This window comes from Colias eurytheme, chromosome 2 (genome assembly GCF_061535395.1).
Source record: "Colias eurytheme isolate Ceu_HAF_F1 chromosome 2, ilColEury1 Martin Lab GWU primary, whole genome shotgun sequence".
NCBI lineage: Eukaryota > Metazoa > Arthropoda > Insecta > Lepidoptera > Pieridae > Colias > Colias eurytheme.
In genome coordinates, this window is record NC_142981.1 from 8,538,686 (window position 1) to 8,560,321 (window position 21,636).

A 21,636-nucleotide genomic window follows, 5' to 3' on the forward strand; every position below is an offset into this window, starting at 1 on the left:
TAACTTCGCACTGAGATCCAAACAATACGAGTAACGCGGACTACGCGCGCCGAGCGTGTCTGCCGGCCGCGAATGTTTTTTCTAAATGCGCCAAGGACCGAACGCGACAACGCGTCAATGGCTGGCTTCCCCTCGGCGCCAGATGCACATGCGCGAACAGCTGATCCCCGAAGGGATCGCTTGATCTACAAAAAAAAACCGTTCCTATGTCATGTAAAAATGTAAAATGTTTTAAAAAAATTGCGCCAGTGTATTTTAGATTTGACTGAATGCCATTTGTTTTTATCTTTTGAGTTTTAAAATCTTTTTCTTTAGGTAGTTGTACAAAAAGGTTCTATTGTGCGTTTCAATCTTAATTACATTAGGAATAGATTGCAAGTGGATTTGAATAATAATAATTGATTATCATAGTGTTTTGTACATCTTTTGTAGCTTAAATATTGTCTTTTCAGAGTTAGGTATTCCTTGTAAGTCTTAGTAGGTAGAAACAACTGCTTTTTACCGACTCAAAAAAGGAGATTAATTGTACTTTTTTGTGTTTTAGCACCTTACTTCGTCCTTTATAAAAATAAAAGGTCAAAAGTTAAATTTCAAAAGAATTCATTAAAATCAAAGAATTGATTGAAAAAGTAATACCTACCTTATATGGTTATGTACCTTCTACATTTACATACGTTGCTTTGTCGCATTTCATCCGCTAGGCGTTGTTTTTTTTCCAACCAACACCCGAAAAAAGACTCTTTTGCCGTGTCTATTTTCACCCTAGAAATCATATATTTCTGCAAAACAACAGAACTTACACAGACTCTTATGTGTATACAGTGAGGGGACAATATTTGTTTTTTAATTAGAAATAAGCACATGTTAATTGATATGAGGGTGATAAAAATAACTTGTTTTTAATTCCTTTAAATTTATTCATTCATTGATAAAATCCAGACTTGAAAAACCTGACCTAGTCTGTAGTATTTACAAATACTAGTTTGACTACTCTTATTAACCATTCCGTGAATAGAAACCTATAGCAATTTAATGGACTAGATTTCGAATCTAGATTTTGAAGGGAGCATTCTTTCTCTGAAAAATGAACTGTACAAAATTGTTATTTATAACGAAACACATTTTATTTTTTGTTATTTGGCACGACACTGGAATTATCAATTGATACTGGAAGTGTTTCACCTTTTTTAGGAAACAAGGTAATTAATTCAACGAGATCTAAGCCATAATCCAAGGTGGAATCTATTAGCAAAGAAGAGCCTGTAGTAAAGCCTTTTCCATGTGGAAACATCTCCAAGAAAACACTTGGTATAAATGAAAAAACTCGAAAGAAAATGTATAAATACATTTAACCTTATTCTTTTACAAGTGGATCATATGATGGTGACCTGATAATGCTTATACATAAACTTTATCAAATCTCATCTCGCAAGTCTATGATAAGAAAAACAAATAAGATGTTTGTCATCCTTATCAATACAGATTGAAAAAGAAACACAATTTTAAAAATATAAATTTATTACATTACCTAGGTATCAACACCCTTAACCACTACACAGTGTAAATAAATGATTCACATCAGTCTTACAATATGAGACTGGAATGATCAAACAGATAACAACTTTCAATCTATTGCATTAAGGTTCAAAACTAAGCAGCAAAACCGACAAATGCGACAACAAAGCAGTGTATTATACTTACAGAAGTTCAGAAAATGAATTATTTTATAACTATAAAACAATGAAACTGCTGTAAAAACGCCATTATTTCTAATACAAGAATTTCATACCTTGACTTGATGTTCGATACTTACTACTTAGCATCAATACAAAACGACTATTTACATCAAAAACCTTTCGCAAAATATTATACAGCATTTTATAAATGTGGGAAGTTTCACTTCCATTACCCCTTTGGACTAGGTATATACAAATTATTTTTACATACCTTAAATATATTTAATTTATATAATACCTCAATTCCTTGGAAATTATCGTAAAGTAGTATTTTACCAAATAAAAAAATAGGAAAGTTTTCGGTATATAAATACATACTAGCAATTGGAATATATTAATAAATAGCTTTCAGCGTATGCAAACCTATTTAGGAATTTTATTGTGGCAAAAATATAATAAAACCTGTAGAATGACTTACAGAAATTTAAACAGATCTACTTTCATAAATACATACTTTTGAATAGTCCGATTATAATTATACTAATTGTGTAACCATTTTGTATATACATATATGTAAAACGAAATTTTCCATTTTGAGATAGCATAAAATATATTACGTTATTTTATTCATTGGTTGTATATTTTGCTTATACTTAAATAACACAAATAAAACATTTGAACATAAAACAATTAATTAAATATTTTCACCTATGCCACATTATAACAAATTAAAATAAAGATTCACAAATTCTAAAGAGATTATTCCTCGTCATTGTTTTAAAATGTAATTATGGGATTAAATCCGTGTCAATAAAATAGTTATTTCAACATTATTATAATTAAATTAATAGTATTATTATTATCACCCATATTTCCCAAATATCAATAGAAACAACCCTTTTCCATTATTTTATTTGAATTTTGTCGTAAAAATTACTATAAACAAATTATTTCATAATGGCAGAGCCGTCAAACACTTTATATGCATAAATGAAAGATATAGGAATACTAACATGACTAAAACAATTTTGAATTATACACACATTTTTCTATAACGATATGAGTACCTCCGATATATGAGACTAATTCGAGTATTTTTGGTAAAGTAAGACGAGAGTATACCAACAATTCGATTGTTTTACTTTATATATTAAAAGATCACAGTCTAATTTTTCCAGTGTTAATATTTTCGTACTCTTCAGGACCTAGTGGCAAATATTTGTTTTGTTTCACGTCTAAGTAGTATAGTTTATCGGTTTTTACTACACTGGGATCGAATCCTTCCTTCTGTAGGTCCGTTTTCTTCATTTTGAATGTTCCTGTAAAAAAATAAATTGATAAGTAATTTTAAGTGGCTTAACTACTCATTTCTCAATAACTTTCGAATTCTTAAAGACGCAAGTGATCTGAACATTTGCTAGAAATTTTTTAAATAAAAACGTTAAACATATTAGGATCATTCACAAAATGTTGCTTAAATATCAATAAAGATAAAGCTAGAACTAAACCCACCCGTCATATCCATACTATCCATGACTCTGATGAAGATAGGTCTCGCATATGCAGGTAGATCTCTGGCTAGATCTTTGGCGAGTTTGTCTAAATCCAGACTGCCATCCGGGTCTACAATACCGCACATTCCCGCTCTACCTTCCGTGTTGGCAACCTGGCGATAAAATATTATATGTTACCAACAATTTTTGACAGGTTGAGATCGCACAAGTTTTTGACACTACATCACCGGTTTATATAAATTATATATTATGTATGTTTATCAGCCATCTGGTTTCCATAACACAAGCGAAAGCTTAGTATGGGATCAGATCGTGCCGTGTGAAAATTGTCCCGAAATATTTATTAATTTTTCACTATCACTTTATTCACCAATACCCTTATGATATGCACCATAGAGATGCCTATCGCTTGCGCTGAGTACGAAACCGTGTCTCATTTCAAATTTACGCACACAACTGCAGTAAACAAAATCAAAGCAATACTTCGCGTTGTGTGCGTGTCATCACACAAAAATATGAGAGCGACTATTCGTTCGCACACTATATTGTAAGTGACGTACGTATACAGCACCGCTACAGCTTGTTCTTTTTTTGGGCATATTGGCTGCGACACCGGCCCCGCTCCCTAACCATATTTCCCTTTAGTTTCTGTGATCTGTGATATGCCGCTACGCTACCCACCAGCACGCCGTACACGACCGCGTCGCGGTGCTGAGCGACGCGCGACACGGCCGCCTCCACCTCGCTGGTGCTAACGTTCTCGCCGCGCCAGCGGAACGTGTCGCCGGTGCGGTCGCGGAAGTACAGGTAGCCCAGCTCGTCCGCTACTAGGATGTCGCCTGCGAGATGATATACAGGTTAATGGTGCATTTATATATATACTACGTGGTCCGCCCCGGCTTCGCCCGTGGTACATATTTAGTCCTGCTCCTGGCTCTAAACTACCTCCCTGCCAATTTTCAGCTAAATCAGTTCAGCCGTTCTTGAGTTATAAGTGGAGTAACTAACACGACTTTCTTTTATATATTATATAGATATAGATATACAAAAATTGGTTGTCTGTAAAGTCGGTTTACTGACGATAGTTGAACGTGACAACGTCCGATTGTGCTTCTTTGTCGTTCGTTCCACGCTCTCGCTTACACTTCAAGCCTTACATGGAACGCCTCAGAGCGAGGTAACGCCGCATGAGTCATGTTTTTTCGTGCGTGCAGCCGGCTCTATCGAATTATAAGACGTTGTCACGTCGAAAATGTGATATGCATGGATTTACCACGCTCGCTTATGAAGCGTAAACGCATTGTACTACGTGTAAAATACAACTACAAAAATGTACATTGTCAAATAAGTCCGTACACGAAGCGTAGTGGCAGCAGCTTTCTTACGATACGCTTACGAGATGACTACGCTTACGTTTCATGAGCATTGTTAATATTATATAATATGGGAATTTTATTTAACGCTTGCCCGAACCTGCGCAGAAGTCAAAACTGTCTTGCGGGCGCGACATTATGCATGCAAAGTAATCCCCTTCACATTTCACTCAGCGCTACAGTTACGTGCCGCCTATTATACTTCATTACTCTTTGACGTAAAGTCTTTAAAATCGCTGCTACACACAGAGATCATGCTAGATAGACCATAACGTCCATAATCCATAATCCAATACATCTCACCTGATATAAACGCAGAATCCCCATGTGAGAACACATCGTGCACCACTTTCTTATCCGACGCCGCTTTGTCCACATACCCGTGGTATTCCCGGGATGGGTTATTGGGAGATATCTTGCCAATGAACACGCCCGGTTCGTTCGGTCCTGCGATCTGGAAAACATTAAGAAAGGTATATTATCTTATTATGATAGGAAGGAAAAGATTTGATTTCGAGCAACAATAGTATGATATCTATATGTGACCCTTAAAGGTGGATGTAATAGGGTGCTTTTTCATCAATAATATGCGAGGATGTGTAGCGAGGAATGTGTTTGTAATTAACCAATAGTATCGCTTCAAACGCTAAACGCTTCAAACTTCAAACTAAATAAAGCAATATGATTGGTTATTTGCAAACACATTCCTCGCTACACATTCTCGCACATTATTGGTGAAAAAGCATCCTAAAAACCCGTATGCCATTGTGCAAATACGTTAAAAAAGTTTCTTGCCGATTCTTCTCCGTAGATACTGCTTTCCGAATAGGTGGTAAATGTTAAAAACATGTACTTAATGACGTTTCAAAAGTGCTTCTAGAAGAAGTCTAATTGAATAAATAAATGTTTGAGTTTGAGTTTGAGTTTAAAGTTTACATTGGAGCTGATATAAGAATTTATTGTATACCTGACATAATCCTGAAGAATCTCGTATCGGTTCCCCAGTTTCCTGGTCCACTTTTATGATGGCGATAGGATAAACACTAGGGAAGATTCGAGAAATAAAACCGATGGCTCCCGGCGTTCCATCCGTGTTTGCTGGAGATAAAAAAAAAACATTTGTTTTAAATATTGAATTTTCTTGAGAAAACAGTAATTGAAATTCAATTTGAAAATGAGGGGAGACTAATTTGTACTATTTATTAGTCTTAATTGATGTCTTGTTATCTTATTATACCTTAACGCGTTAACGTGTTACATTCCAGACAAATTACTCAAGCGCTGTAATAGCTATAATATTACATTATACTGTATATTTATGTAACAATTATCTACAATTTATACATTTAGAGAACTATACAATTACTATAGCACTCTACAATTATTATTAGTCTTAATCACTTTTTTAATTCACCTCCGTGAATTGCAACTTTGAACTCTATTTATAGCGCACTATGAGTCAAATTACTCAAGTATCTATATCTCACCAATATTAGCATTTCCCTCGGTCGCTCCATAGAATTCGGTCACGTACTTGATGTTAAAACGATTAACAAACTCGGTCCAAATCTGGAAGACAATGATATTCACAACGTATAAATTACAGATGGAAACAGAATGCTGATAAAGGGATTACGATTTTCATATCATTTCATTGACTCAGTGAAGCGTACTTATTTAATTGTTCGTCATAGTTTGTCCTCTAGACGTTTTTATGTACGGTACATTATAAGAAGGAGCATAAATTGAATACTGTTCAATACTTTTTTTTACTACACAGGATATTCAATCCTTATTTAATATGTTAAGTATGTATTAATTATGCATTCTGAATAGCTTTGTCATTTTTGCCTCATTTTTTTATGACAATATTGATAAATTTATTTTTATTTTTGTGACTAAATAGAATATTTAAATTCTATGCCTTGTTTTAATAATATGCACTTCTGCCTTATAGCCGAATATGATAGGTAACAATTTTATAATCTTAGTTAAAAAGACAATTTAAAATTATTTTTATTGTCTCCATGTTTAAAGTAATGACTAATGTAAATATATATCTTTAGTCACTTTACAGTCTTGTCCGTAACGCAAATGTAGGGTCACCCGGACATATGACCTTTTGTGTATAATTTTATATATCACTGCCAATGAACTTACACGAATTACAGATTTAAATTCATTTAGTAATAAGTACCTCGCGCTGGCCCTCGCGGCGTAGGGGAGCGTCCCCCGGGTGGCGGATGGGGGGATGGTCGGTAGTATAGCCTAGCTACGCTACCGGCTAAGTCCGATGGACTCGCTGACCAACGATGGGTGTGGTCCTCCAGCAATATGGGGGTTGTGCGGCGGGTTAACACCCCTCCCACATAAAAAATCTTTGTGTTACGAAACTGAGAACGAGAAAAAGAAAACCCGATCCCAAGAACGACGACTCCAGGCATGGTATAAAGGATTTACGAATAGCTTCATGGAATGTCCGCTCCTTATTTCGCCCCGGGGCCATTTACCAAGTAAATAGTGAGCTGCGTAGATACAATGTAAAAATAGCCGCACTCCAAGAAGTAAGATGGCCGGGCAAAGGGGAGTGTAATATTGACGATAAAGCGATTTTGTTTTATAGCGGTAATGACACGGGACACCACACACACGGTACTGGATTCATAGTCGCCAAAGATTTCGTCCGCAATGTCCTTCGCTACGACGCCGTATCTGACAGAATATCAGTACTTCGTATTAGAGGTCAATTTGCCAACATCTCCTTAGTAAATGTATACGCTCCTACAGAATTAGCGGAAGACGAAACTAAGGATCAGTTCTACGAACAGCTCGAACTGATATATGACCAATTACCGAGTTACGACATTAAAATAGTACTGGGGGATTTTAACGCCAAAATTGGAAGGGAGGATATATATATCCCAACAATCGGAACACATAGTAAACATACACACTCTAACGACAACGGGCTAAGACTTATAAGTTTTGCCTCAGCCAAAGCCATGGTAGTCAAAAGTACTATGTTTCCGCACAAGGATATTTATAAGGGAACTTGGCGATCCCCGGATGGATACACAATCAATCAGATTGATCACGTAGCGATCGACGAGCGTCACAAAAGAACTGTTGAGGATGTAAGAACTTTCCGCGGGGCAGACTGTGACAGTGATCACTACTTGCTAGGAATAAAACTAAAATTTAGAATCAAATCAGTAACAAAACATTCACAAACCGCAGAGGACAGAATTGATATAGATAACCTAAAATCACAATATATGAAAGAAACATTTCAATTAGAACTGAGCAATAGATTCAAAGATTTAGACATTAATGATCCGATTGACACAGTATGGGAAAATATAAAGAGCACGGTAAAAGAAATTGGTTTTAAAGTATTAGGGAAGGTCAAAAAGAGAAAGCGGAGGAAGTGGTGGAACCAAGAGTGTGAAGATAAAATGCAAGAAAAACGTCACTATAAGGTCCTGGCGGAACAAGATAGGCAATGGATTGGAAAATACTCAGAATGCGGGTTACAGCTAAAGAAAGCTATCAGAAGAGCCAAAAGACAGCACTTTGATGACCTTATACAAAACATGGAGTCATTCATACGAGCCGGTGAATCGAGGAAATTCTACAAGGAAGTTAAAAACACAAAAAAAGGATACCAACCCACAACCCAAGTGCTGGAGGACGAAAATGGTGACCTCATCACTGATAAAGACGACATCAAGATAGCTTGGCGAGAGTATTTCCAGAACCTACTTAATTGCCCACCCCCTCAAGTTGAAATTACCAGGGAGACCGAGGACAACAAGGAAGACGTACCCACTCCCACATTTGAAGAAGTGCACAAAGCAATCATGCGGCTCAAAAATAACAAAGCACCAGGTATTGACGGCGTGCCTTCTGAAATATGGAAGCAAGGTGGGGCGGTGATTCAATCCAAGTTGTACGAAATCCTTAGAAGGATATGGGAGGAACATATACAGCCAAAAGATTGGAATACAGGGATCATCTGCCCAGTTCACAAAAAAGGTAGCAAGAGGAAATGTAGCAACTACCGCGGAATTGCTCTGTTGCCAACAGCATATAAAATCCTGTCGTACATATTGCTGGATAGACTGGAACCCTACGCGGAAAAAATCCTCAGTGATTATCAGTGTGGGTTCCGTCGAAACCGAAGTACGATCGACCAGATTTTCCTCCTCAAACAGATCATGGAAAAGAGGTGGGAATACGCTCTGAGCATGCACGCGCTATTTGTAGATTTCGAGAAGGCTTATGACAGCATTGATAGGGGCGCCCTGTTTACAATTTTAAAGGAGCTTGGTATCCCAGCCAAGCTGGTGGACTTAATAAAAACAGCTATTGGAGACAGCAACATGCGAGTGAGGGTGGGCAAAGAACTATCAGAAGAGTTTGCGGTGCTCACCGGATTAAAACAAGGCGATTCTCTGTCGCCGGTGCTATTCAATTTGGTACTGGAATATATCCTGCGGAAAATGCTTGCATTGGACTGTGGAGTGTTACTAAATGGAAAGCACTTGGTGATTGGATATGCCGACGACCTCGCATTGCTTGGTGAAAACCGTGACGAAGTGGGTAAAGCCGCTGAGACCTTAAAACAAGAAGCTGAAAAGGTCGGACTAAAAATAAACGGAAAAAAGACGGAATATCTCCACATGAAGCGCTATAGGAACACACGAACTCAACGCCAAAACCTACAGGTTGGAGATACGACGTACACGGGAGTAGCTAGCTTCAGATATCTGGGTTGCACGATAACGGATGCACACACTAGAGAGGAAGAGATTAAAATCCGCATACAAAATACCCTCAAGTGTGGTGCTGCCTTGCATAAAGTCCTCGTGTCTAGGCTTCTGAGTAAAAAAACCAAACTGCGGATATACAAAACGGTTATAAGACCAATACTTACTTATGGTTGTGAAGCCTGGACCCTAACCCAGAACGAAGAGCGTAACCTTTTAGTCACAGAACGAAAGCTTCTTAGGAAAATCTTTGGTCCTATCAGACAAGAGGATGGAAGTTGGAGAATCCGGAAGAATGCCGAATTAGAAAAACTCATGGCCGAGCCAAATATACTTGGGGAAATAAAAGCGCATCGCCTGCGTTGGCTTGGTCATGTAGAGCGAATGGGTGAGGAACGAGGTCTGAAGAGAGCATACTTGGGCCGTCCCTCGGGCCGTCGGCCGGTGGGTCGACCCAAGTATCGCTGGCGCGATCAAGTGGAGAGGGACCTGAGTGCGCTTCAAGCCAGTGACAATTGGCAAGAGACCGCTCAGGACCGGGCAAGGTGGAGAGTTCTCGTCTCGGAGGCCAAGACCCACTTCGGGGTTTCAGCGCCACAGGAGTAAGTGAGTAAGTAAGTAAGTAATAAGTTCATACATTGCAAAAAAAGCCTTTCCAATGAATATCCTAAAGTGTGTGCCCTTTTAATGTGAATACTAAATCTATAAAAAGATTAAATATTTCGTCAAGTCATATTCTAGTCAACAATATAAATTATATATTAATAATATTAAATATTAATAAATTTTTAAACCAACAATAAATCACTGCCAGAATTTATCATAGTAACGATAATCAATTTATATTATCGATAATATAAATATATAAGTAAATGTCAAATATGTATTTTACATAGATAAAAAAGAAAGAAATAATAATAGTTAAAAAAACTAAAAAACACGCTTTTTATAGAAAACCGAACTAAAAAATAGAAAATTTTATCAAATTAGTGTATATCATTATTGATATACACTAATCTACAAAGTTTGAACGAAATCTGGCCGTTTAAAGTGGGTCAAAATCGCGCCCAAAGAAGTCGGTTACAAACAAACATACAGGTGAAGCTAATATAAAGCGTGTAAAAAAAAACTCGCGGTATTCTAGAACGTTCTCACGTCACGTGTGCGCGTTTCCCGCCAATTACACAAAGTGACAGATACTATATAGTGACGTACCTGCGGCCTCAGCCCGTTGCCGAAGATGACGCGCACGTTGTGCTGCCTGTCGGCGGGCGACGGCGGGGTCGCGAGCACGTAACGACACATCTCACCTATGTAGTGGGCTACCTAGAAAATATAAGCCATTTGTTACATGGAATCACTATAATGCTATTGATATCGAGTTTGTACCTTGTATACGTAGAATTCATTTTTTTTAAATTTTTTTTACCCGCCTTTTTACAACACCACTTTTGTAACAAAATAAAAACAATTCATATAGGTATTTTGGAGCGAAATAAAGTTTATATTTACGGAATATTTTGTTTACCGGTCGAATTAGAAACAACCACCGTTACAGGAAAGGTCAGTTGAAATATAATACATAATATAAAACTATAGGTCAGGATCAAAATTAAATTTCGCCGTATTCAGGTTTTAAAGACAAGCTTATTCAAGTTTAGTACTAGACCTGCCTATATCTATAAGTAGAGGTACTACTTATAGATATAGGCAGTTTACTATGTATAGGAGATATTATTGTACAACTAAACTACTACAAAACTATTAATTTTGTATAAATCAGCTAACGCATACATTTAAATAACATTAACACATTTAGAACATGCTTGTATCCGCACCGAAAATATTGGTAATGTTCAGTAAGTGAAGATAATTTTCCAATTTACTTGAAAATTTTCTTACCTCCACAAGAACACGCCTTATTTTCGATATAAATTCAAAAGTCGGTAAAAAGATTCGAGAAAGATCAATTCTTAATTTATTTATATATTGATTGAAGACCTCAATGCCAACAGGCGAACCTTACAAGGTAGCCTGGTAGGACAAGTCGAATTGCATGAAAACTTACAAATTTAACAAAAAACGTACGCGTAATTTTCTAGAAACCACATTACATTACTTTGATTGTTTTTCGTTTCATTCAATAAATTTAATTTGTGAATCGACCTCGTTTTCCAAATCCAATGAAGTGCTTAGTCACTCAAGAAAAAGGGGCTAATTTATTTCATTCCGTTTGGTTTAATGTAAAGTTCAGTAGAAAGATTTTACATTGTCAAGTTAATTACAATTTCTTTTTAAAACAAAGTTTCATTTTGTATGCCTTGATATAATTAAAATAAAATATATCGTTTTAAAAACTAAATGTGCGACTAGGTTTTTTGCATACATATTGACTAATAAATATCTATATTTATAAAATTATTTATCGTTAATAATTTGTATAAGAATGACGCAATTGTCATATTTTTATGTGTCGAAGATAATGTTAAAATATGTATTTAAATACATTTGTATAAAATATTAAATAACCTATAATTTGTGAATTAAATTAGCACGTCATTAAATGCATGTTATTCTAAACTTAGGCACACTTAGTCATGAATAGCAACAAAAATCGGCTAATGGTGACGGACCCTTAAAATATATAACATATAACAATTTACATGATAAATCAAGTTGTATATAGACTATATAAATACTCGATCGATAAGAAAAATACTCGATCATCAACCCAAGACGAAGGTTACTTTAAAAGGTTTACAATATAACTGCATTAAACAAACTTACCGTCGCTTTATACTTGGCGCAGTCTGGGAAGAACTGTGATGCTGAGAACTTAGGCTTCAACACCACGGTGCAACCAAACAGTAAGGCCTGGCCCACACTCACGACACCTCCAGCAGTGTGATACATGGGTAAGGGGCAGTACACAATGTCCGACGAGTTGAGCCGCAAATAGTGCACGCCGGATACCATGAAGATTAAACTAAAAAGTTTAATAATTTTATAACTACAAACATTATGAGAGCATAGTTAAATTACTAAATCATTATATACAAATAACTAAAATTTTTATTTATTAGTAACGAATATGTATTACTGTAAGTTTTTTGAACAACATATATAAAAAAATATATACGCTTTATTAGCATGTAGCCGCAATTCGTTATTTCTTATGTTTATGGTGGTAATACAAAAAACTTATGACGTACGTTCTACAGAAATCTCAAAGAATAACAAATAAGTAACAAAAAAGTATGAAGCAATTTACATAATAAAACATAAAAATATTATGGGTATTATGCTATTTCGGTAGACAAGTTTGAGTAATTAAATAATATTAAAAATAATAATTACCTATGATATAAAATAGTAATTAAGCTTATGTATTAGATAGGACCCCTCATGAACAGTTTCTTTTCTATTCGCCTACTATGTCAAACAAACCCTTACCTATGCTTAATTGTATGTTATTAGGAAAATAAGCAATGCACTTCCTATAAACGATTTTAGAAAATTCAAGTGAAGGAATAGTAATAGCATTTACGCATATTTGTACAAAAAGCCCCACCTAGGATAATCTCAATTGAGATAAGCTGCGATTATTCAATCAGCAAAATTATTATAATTTGTGTAACGAACAAATACAGTAACATTATATAATAAATGGTGATCAATTATTTAACAATTATCTAGATCTAGTAAACCAGTTTTAGAGTCGCGAGGCGTTGAATCGTTAATTAGCATAGTATCACTGGGTCAAGGTCACTTTCGACCGTGTCGTTTGTACGTGATGCGATAACCAATTACAAAAAAATTACAAAACATTATACGACAATTATAAATTCTTACTTTTACAGATTATCCTCGAACAAGTTAGTACGTTTCATAATAATGAATAACTAGTAACGTTATTGTGAGTATAAAATGTTATTGGAAGTAATCATTATAAGCAACATATTTGCGTAGTTCGCATTTATTCATCAGCGTGAATATTTCATAAGCGAGTAAACTATATAACAAACAAATCGGATACTTTCCAAATTCCAATAGCTCAATAACATTTAGACTTAGCATTAAGTAGTAAGTACCTATATTAACTCAAATGGTAACAAATTTTAGTATTATCATCATTTTAGTTAGTATTCCTCTTAGGTATGTAAGTTTCATACAAAGCTACAATAAGATTAAGCCTGCAGTTACGTCTTGAAGGCAATGACTAGGGTCGAAAGAGAAAGTCAAATCGAGAAAGTACCTAACAATATTGAGTCTTACGTATCTAATAATTTATGGTCGTGAAAATAGCATGACAAGGAATGAAAGTAGGTAAAGATTCAAGTGGTTAAATTTAAATATGTATACAAATTACACAGTAACAAGTGCGTCAATCTTGGTCGCTGCCGCATTTGCATAGAGGGCCTTATTTGACGACTATAATGAGTTTTTTGATTTACTTAATTAGTGCAAGAGGTTACTTACTAAAAAAAGTTCAATTTAATCAGGAATGATGCGGATTTTATTGTTTAAAAATGATTTCGTCTAAATACCGTCGATTTAGACGAACCTACTGTTGAATACTCCACGTCGTATTTCGAGCTACGCGTTGTAGAAGACTGATGAGTGATGATCATGCGTCCATAGTTTTCAATACATATTGGAAATCAAGATATTCTCTCTAATATATCATAAATGACATTTTGAGGAAGGACCACGTACGTCGTACACACAATGATACCCTGACTACTGTGGCATTGTGTTAAACAAATCGAGTGGCACCCATATCACATCTTCGGTTAAAACTTATGTAAATATACCAGTTCAAAAACATAAAATTTCCACCGAACCACCGATATACATATATTGTTTAAATTACCACCGATATATATTGTTTGGAAAATTTGCTATTTACGTACCGGTCTATAAATAACATTCTACTAACAGTATACTTTGGTGGTTCAGTAGTTGCCACAATTTTGTATTAACCTACTAGGCGCCTCTTATAGTTTTTTTTTTTTTTTTAAAGAAGCGTAGGTAAAAAATGAACACAAAAAATCCACAAAACATCGAAACATCGATATAGAACAAAGTTTAGAGGGTTAATTGTATCATATTTGAAATGATCATACCTACATACTGGGCTTATTCATAGCTATAGGAAAAAACACACAAAGATTGTTTGTCCTTTCTTCTATCAATGCGTGTTAATTTTTTATTTTTTTTATAGTAGATAATAAACTAAGTACATAATTGTAATCAGGTACTTTTTCGAAACTAATCAATTCTCTACTAATATTATAAAGCTAAAGACTTTGTTTATTTGGTTGGTTGAAGGCTTTTATCAGGAACGGGTCCGATTTCAAAAAAAGTGGTTCAGTCAGTGTTTCTATGACTAACTACTGACTATATATTGTATATCATGCCGCTAATTCCAACTGGAACGAAGCTATGCTGGTAAAACCACGGGGTATGTAATGAAAATATAATATGTATGCCAGTAAATACTATATAGCGCCTAGTTAGATCCTTATCAAGATGTATAACAAGGATTACGTAATTTATAAATAACGTTACTTACATTTTTGTTTTTTCCTAATGGACCTAACTAACTACCTAAAGAGTAACATACAAAATTGAGGAAAAACGTTTTTTTTTTATACGTATTGTACAATGAACATATCAAATTTAATCGGATGGAAACAATTATAATCTGGATGCCTTCTACCATGTACAAAAAATTGGAATCTGACATTGAAATTATGTTATGTTTTACTCCTAAATCATCTTTCAAGAAGTGTATAATACATACCTACATTAATACCAAATACGTTAAAAAATACGTTTTTCACACCTCGACAACGTTTAACGAGTATGTAATAACGCAAATCTAATAATCTCAGGAGTGTTAATTAATGCAAACTTACCGGGAGTTAGAAATAACTGCTGCTTTTGGCAACCCAGTAGTTCCCGATGTGTATATGTAAAGTATCTTTCCCTGGAAACCATATCCATCAGCCTTGGACCATGGGGCTGGTGGAGTAGCTTCAAGGAGGTCAGTCAAATTGGGAATACCATCACCACTGGCCTTCTCAGACTTGGGAGAGTTAAGTGGACGGTGAGTGAATTTATAAAGTTTCAGCGACGGATCGAGCTGGCCGGATATTTCTTGTATAGCTGTAATCATGAGCCGCGGATAACGAAAAGAAAAAACTTCGTATAAAAATCGAATATTATGCAGTGTAAAAATCACATATGATTTATACGGTAACTTAAAGTCACGGCCAAGGTAAAAAAGTGTGCATTATAAATATAATAATAATTCAATGTCAATAGGTGTGTTATACGTATGTTATGTACTGGCTCAGCAGTTTAAATAGTTTATTCAGCAATAATGTAAATATGAAAATCTTTATGAAATTACGTACTTAATTTTACTCTTAGTTTTTTTTTCGTTTGTTACTCGAATAAATACAGTACATAAACAAACACAAAAAACCATTTAACATATGTAGGTACTTAAAATTCAGTTCCTATACATACTCCAAAGTCAAAACTATTTAACACATAAAAACAATTGAAACTCGTACTCGCTTTTATCGCGACAAAATATTTAACGTGCACATAAAACAAAAAAACACGTTTCCTCTTCTGGGTATTCCAATGTTTACTATGTCAAGAGAATAAGTACAATAGTAGCATAATGAACTTACCTGGCAAGTATTCGTCGGAAAATATGAGGACATTGCATTTAGCAACATTTATGGAGTGAATTAACGCGTTGCCTCGTTGGTTTGTATTGATAAGTGGGGATATTGCACCAATGCGCGCACTGCCGATCCAGAGCGCTGGCATTTGGGCGCAGTTGTTGGTCATCAATCCCACAATATCCCCCTTCTTTATGCCTTCATTTTTTAGAACTGCTGTCATACGTAAACTGTAGTTTTCTACCTAAAATATAGAATTCTAACCTTGTAGCTTCTTATCATAAATACAAGTCATAATGTGTTATTGACCTATGACAATTTGTTTACATCAGCCTATTGTCTGTAGTATTTCATTCTTATTAAATTGTTAAACAAAGATAACATTTTACAAGTAAAATTGATGTTCATTTGTGGCTAGAGTTAAATCAGACAGAAAAAGACTAAAAAATGTAAAAAGCCCTAAAGTACTAGAAGAATTGAACAATCCAAATAAGTAAGTGATAAAAAAGTGCATTTAGACACTAATCTACTAAATAACATTATTTCATTTGACATTGGATTTCTGAATTTACTAGAAAAGAAAGTAAAACTTCTTCAATGAGAATTGTGTAACTTGTGGCAATGCCTGTTGAATTATCCTTATGTCCTATAATGACCTCTTATTCAGCCTTGAGAACTTTAATTCATTGTTTTAATCCAAGTGCATATGTTATTTCAAGGCTCATATTAAAAAGTATTGGGTTGAAATTGTATTTGTTAATTAGTTTTAACAAAATATACAATTTCAACCCAATACTTGGATATTATATTTAAACATTAATTGATAGGGAAAATTGCAACCAAATATTATATTCTTACACAAACAATACAAAATTAAATCTTGAAATTAAATACCATTTAAAACATTTATTTATTTGAAAAATAAAGTGCTAAGATAATATATTCTCAGTGTCTGGAGTTGCTGTTTAAAATGCATTGACATTGCAATAACACAATAATTAAATAAAAATTATGTTCTTCATTTAATTAAATGTTCATCTTAATTTAATAAATTCAAGTATTAAAACATTTTATATTTTAAACACATACAACTGAGAAGAGATTAGAGTTGTTTGCTTGAACACGCTAATCTTGGGAACCACAGGACCAACTTGAAAAATGTTTTCACTGTAGTATTTATTGAGCAAGGCTTATCTATACTAATATTATAAAGCTGAAGAGTTTGTTTGTTTGAACATGCTAATCTCAGGAACTACTGGTCAAATTTGAAAAATTCTTTCGGTGTTAGATAGCCCATTTATCAAGGAAGGCTATATATCAACACACTAAGAGCAACAGGAGCAGAGCAATGCGGGTGAAACTGCGGAGCACAGCTAGTAGGCTTTATATATTATTTACCAAATATACATACTACAGTTTACATGTTATTCTATATAATATGTCAATTAAATACTTTTGGTATCAATTTGCATCAAAATGTATTGTAATAAAATAAATCAGTATGCACATAATTTTAACCCAACAGTTGGAATAAATATTAGCTTTATCAAAAGTAGCATAAATTAATTTATCCTTAATTTGTACATTAACGTAAAGTTAACTGAAAATATGTTTGATACTAAATGTATGTAAATTGTAACATTACACAAACCTCTCTAAAAGTCCAAACTTCATCTTGAAACAGGAAACACGGCTTTTCAGGGTGCCTTTGAACTACTTCATGGAACAAATCCGGTAGAGTTGAATTATTCCTTTGGCATTTCTTGGCAAGCATTAACACTCTTAGGTAGCACCATAGCGCTCTAAAAATTAACTTTTATTTGAATATACATGTTAACTTTGATGTATGTTAATATAATCATGAAAAGATGTCAAAAGATCATGCTGAATAAAATATTTAAAATATATTATCAACAATATATGAATCTGGAGAAAACATTCCTCCAAGGAGTGACCTCATACTATTCTGGTATACATGTAAGGTGTATTTTATGCACTCAGTTAAAATTACTTTATAGACTTGTTACCTATAAGTAATAGTATTACAACAAGTTTTTATGCATTAAAGGTTTGCATTACCTAAGATCCCTAGGCGTAGTAACCAACGCGATGTAACACCATCTTGAATGGAAGGTAAGTAGATACAGCACACTCACAATAACAGCAACAATGGATGTTAAGAGAAAACCCAAATATTGGCACACGGCGATGAACGCCACCGCAGTACCGAGTGCAGCAAGCATCGCGACCAGTTTCCGCCACGATATACGGCGAACTGATCGACGAAAGTAGCGAAACCAAACCACTTTGATTTCCACAAATCACTGCACAAATACCGAGTTTCTTTCAGCGATAGCGTTTGCCTTCACGCAAGGTAAGGCGTCTTGAATTACACTGATAACAATATAATCACACTTCTTTTAACTACATCATAAACGTAACTGTCGTATAACGTGTTGGACAGTTAGATCCTGTGGTTAGATCGGTGAAGAAGCATACGGTGCAGATATAAATTTGTTCAAAATCTTATTTTATATAGAGAATGAATAGTTATCAAATAATATATAACGATTTCATTTTAAATTTGCATTTGAGCAATTTGTATTAAATAGGTTTTTTTTCTTTAGATTATTTTTATCAGCGAACGATCTTTCAGAATAATATTAAATGTCATCGCTCCAGACGTTCCGATTGTCAACAGGAGAAGTGCCAAGTGGAGACAGGAGAAGTCAAAACAAGTCAATAACTGCGTTAAAAACAACCGACTTCAAACTTGCACTTGCAACATTTACAAAAATGCTCATAAAATAAAAACTACTGGGCCTATCCGAATAAAATTTTTATGGGACCAATTCGACACCATCCCGCATCGAACAAAAAAAGAATCACGTAAATCGGTTCAGAAACCACGGAGTAATCGGTGTACATACATATAAAAAAAAAAAAAAAAAAAAAACATACCGGCCGAATTGATAACCTCCTCCTTTTTTTTGAAGTCGGTTAATAAGTCAAATCACAAATGTCATATTAATTTTAGGGACACCACAACTCACAAGGGACTTACAATATGTAAATATGTGTGTAAATATTTATTTATTTAAAAATAAAAAAGTATTTTATACAGTTCTGGCTAAAAAGAAAAATACCTTTCTGAGTAACTTGCATTAATGTTGACTTAGTAAATTGTATCAGTGATCCTTTAGATTACAAAATAAAAGGCAGATGGAGCATCTCAATTACTTTACTGTTCTGTGATCTCAATCGTCCATCGCCCTTGTCAAAGAAAATACGAAATCAAAAACGAATACGAACCTCCGCCAGCCGCCAGTGATATAGCGATTCTAGTGTCATTATTCGAAAATGAATTTGCCATTTTTAGGGGTAAAACGGTGAAATGGTTAAAAGATCTTCGGGGTAGTGCTGTTGGATTTTTCGATCGTGAATGTGATTATTTATAATCTGCTTGATTCTGCCAACGCTAGACATTTTATTTTTTTTGTCCACTGTCCAAGGATGCGGTCATAGCTGTTTTCCAATGTTGAAAAAAAAAATATTCATAGAGTTAGCAATAACCTCATTTAATGTGTAAATAAAGTTGTATACATAATAATTGGTTGAAAAATATTTACGGTTATTTTAACCCCGTTTTCCAATTACAGCACTAGAGCGCATTGTGCGGCATAATGCTTAACGTTGAATGTTCCAACTACAGCAACGCTTCGCACAATCGAGCACAAGAAAAAGTAATGCGCGTGAATTGATGCGTACAATCGATTTATCGTTAGTAATTATTAATTGTTGGAAAAAAATTTAAAGCTTTCGTTTCATTGTAGTTTTTTCGAAATAATCAAAGTTAATTCAAATTGTGTTAAAAAAATAAATATAAGTATGGACGAAGGTACAAACATTGAAAAAAATGTTAATGAAATAATCAAAATCCAAATTACTTAAAATAACCGTAAATATTTTTCAACCAATTATTATGTATACCACTTTATTTACACATTAATGAGGTTTTTGCTAACTCTATGAATATTTTTTTTTTCAACACTGAAATTAGCGCAACCTGCTGGCGTGTTTCATGTTCCAATGAAGCATCAGCATAATTCGGCATTGTGCGGCACTGAGTCGCATTATGCTCTGTAATTGGAAAACGGGGTAAGTAATTTGGATTTTGATTATTTCATTAACATTTTTTTCAATGTTTGTACCTTCATCCATACTTATATTTATTTTTTTAACACAATTTGAATTAACTTTGATTATTTCGAAAAAACTACAATGAAACGAAAGCTTTAATTTTTTTTTCCAACAATTATTATTAATTACTAAATCGATTGCACGCATCAATTCACGGGCATTACTTTTTCTAGTGCTCGATTGTGCGAAGCTTTGCTGTAGTTGGAACATTCAACGTTAAGCATTATGCCGCATAATGCGCTCTAGTGCTGTAATTGGAAAACGGGGATAGTTCATGTAAGTAAGTACCTAAAATAATGGAATAGGTATAAAATAATGGAAATGGGAATAATTTTATATTTATGTCCTTTTATTTCACTATTCTATAAAGGTGAGTAGTTTATTGTCTTTGATCTACAGTTTGTTTTTTAAAACAAAAAACAGTTTTTTTTTCTGAATTCAAAAATATTAATTTTATACATGGTAACAATAATTAACATAAATATTAAATAATTTATCATAATATTGTCTGTGATATTGTACTGTTTGTAATTTTACGCATTATCTTTTTGATCCTTTTTTCTAATTTTATTTTTGTCGTATTTCTTTCGTTATGAAGCCGTTAAAATTTAAATTATTGTGAAATGAACATGGGAACATTCGAATTTCGAAGCTATTAATTAGGTAGGTATTAGTTAGTTCTTTAAAGAAACGAATCTTCAATGGCGGCGCTTATCATTCCCTCTCGCTCAAACACGGCCGTACGGTATGCAAAAAAAAAATGGAAAAATAAAATCACTAAAATGTATTTGATTTTCCCTATAATAGTTTTTATCATAAATTTCCAATGTCAATTATGCATTTGCGAAAGTAAATAATGTTTTATTGGAATTTGACAAAATATGTTCTTTGGGAAAAGTTGTTCAGTTTTATGGGCTTATTACAAGTATTATGGGGATTTTATTACATTCTGTATACGTAAATATGATAATTAATATAAATACACAAATACAATAACAAAAAAGTTTGTCAACAAACAATTTGAAATAATTAATAAAATAATTATCAATTTACGTTATTTTTATTTTCTTTTTTGATGATCCTACCATCTGTCAAAGTCAGCTTTGGCCGCCATTGAAGATTCGTTTCTTTATTGAACTGACTAATAATTGCTCTGTGATTCGATCATCGATGGTATTAGTCAGAATCTTCAATGGCGGCGCTTATCATTCCCTCTCGCTCACACACGGCCGTACGGTATACAAAAAAAAATGGAAAAATAAAATCACTAAAATGTATTTGATTTTCCCTATAATGGTTTTTATCATAAATTTACAATGACAATTATGCATTTGCGAAAGTAAATAATGTTTTATTGGAATTTGACAAAATAATATGTTCTTTGGGAAAAGTTGTTCAGTTTT

At 34.1% G+C, this 21,636-nt stretch overlaps 1 protein-coding gene across 1 annotated transcript; it reads right to left on the reverse strand.

The window, feature by feature from the left end:
• Window positions 1–2,192: 2,192 nt before the first annotated feature.
• On the reverse strand, window positions 2,193–18,370 carry LOC149910549 (long-chain fatty acid transport protein 4-like). Its single transcript, XM_090114942.1, has 12 exons — window positions 18,113–18,370; window positions 17,685–17,835; window positions 16,040–16,277; window positions 15,254–15,503; window positions 12,120–12,318; window positions 10,548–10,658; window positions 6,051–6,132; window positions 5,531–5,661; window positions 4,867–5,017; window positions 3,872–4,029; window positions 3,189–3,342; window positions 2,193–2,995 (listed from the first exon to the last, which is right to left on the reverse strand). Exons 1-12 carry the CDS (start codon window positions 18,274–18,276, stop codon window positions 2,835–2,837), a joined length of 1,950 nt encoding a protein of 649 aa, XP_089971068.1. The 5' UTR covers window positions 18,277–18,370; the 3' UTR covers window positions 2,193–2,834.
• Window positions 18,371–21,636: the final 3,266 nt, after the last annotated feature.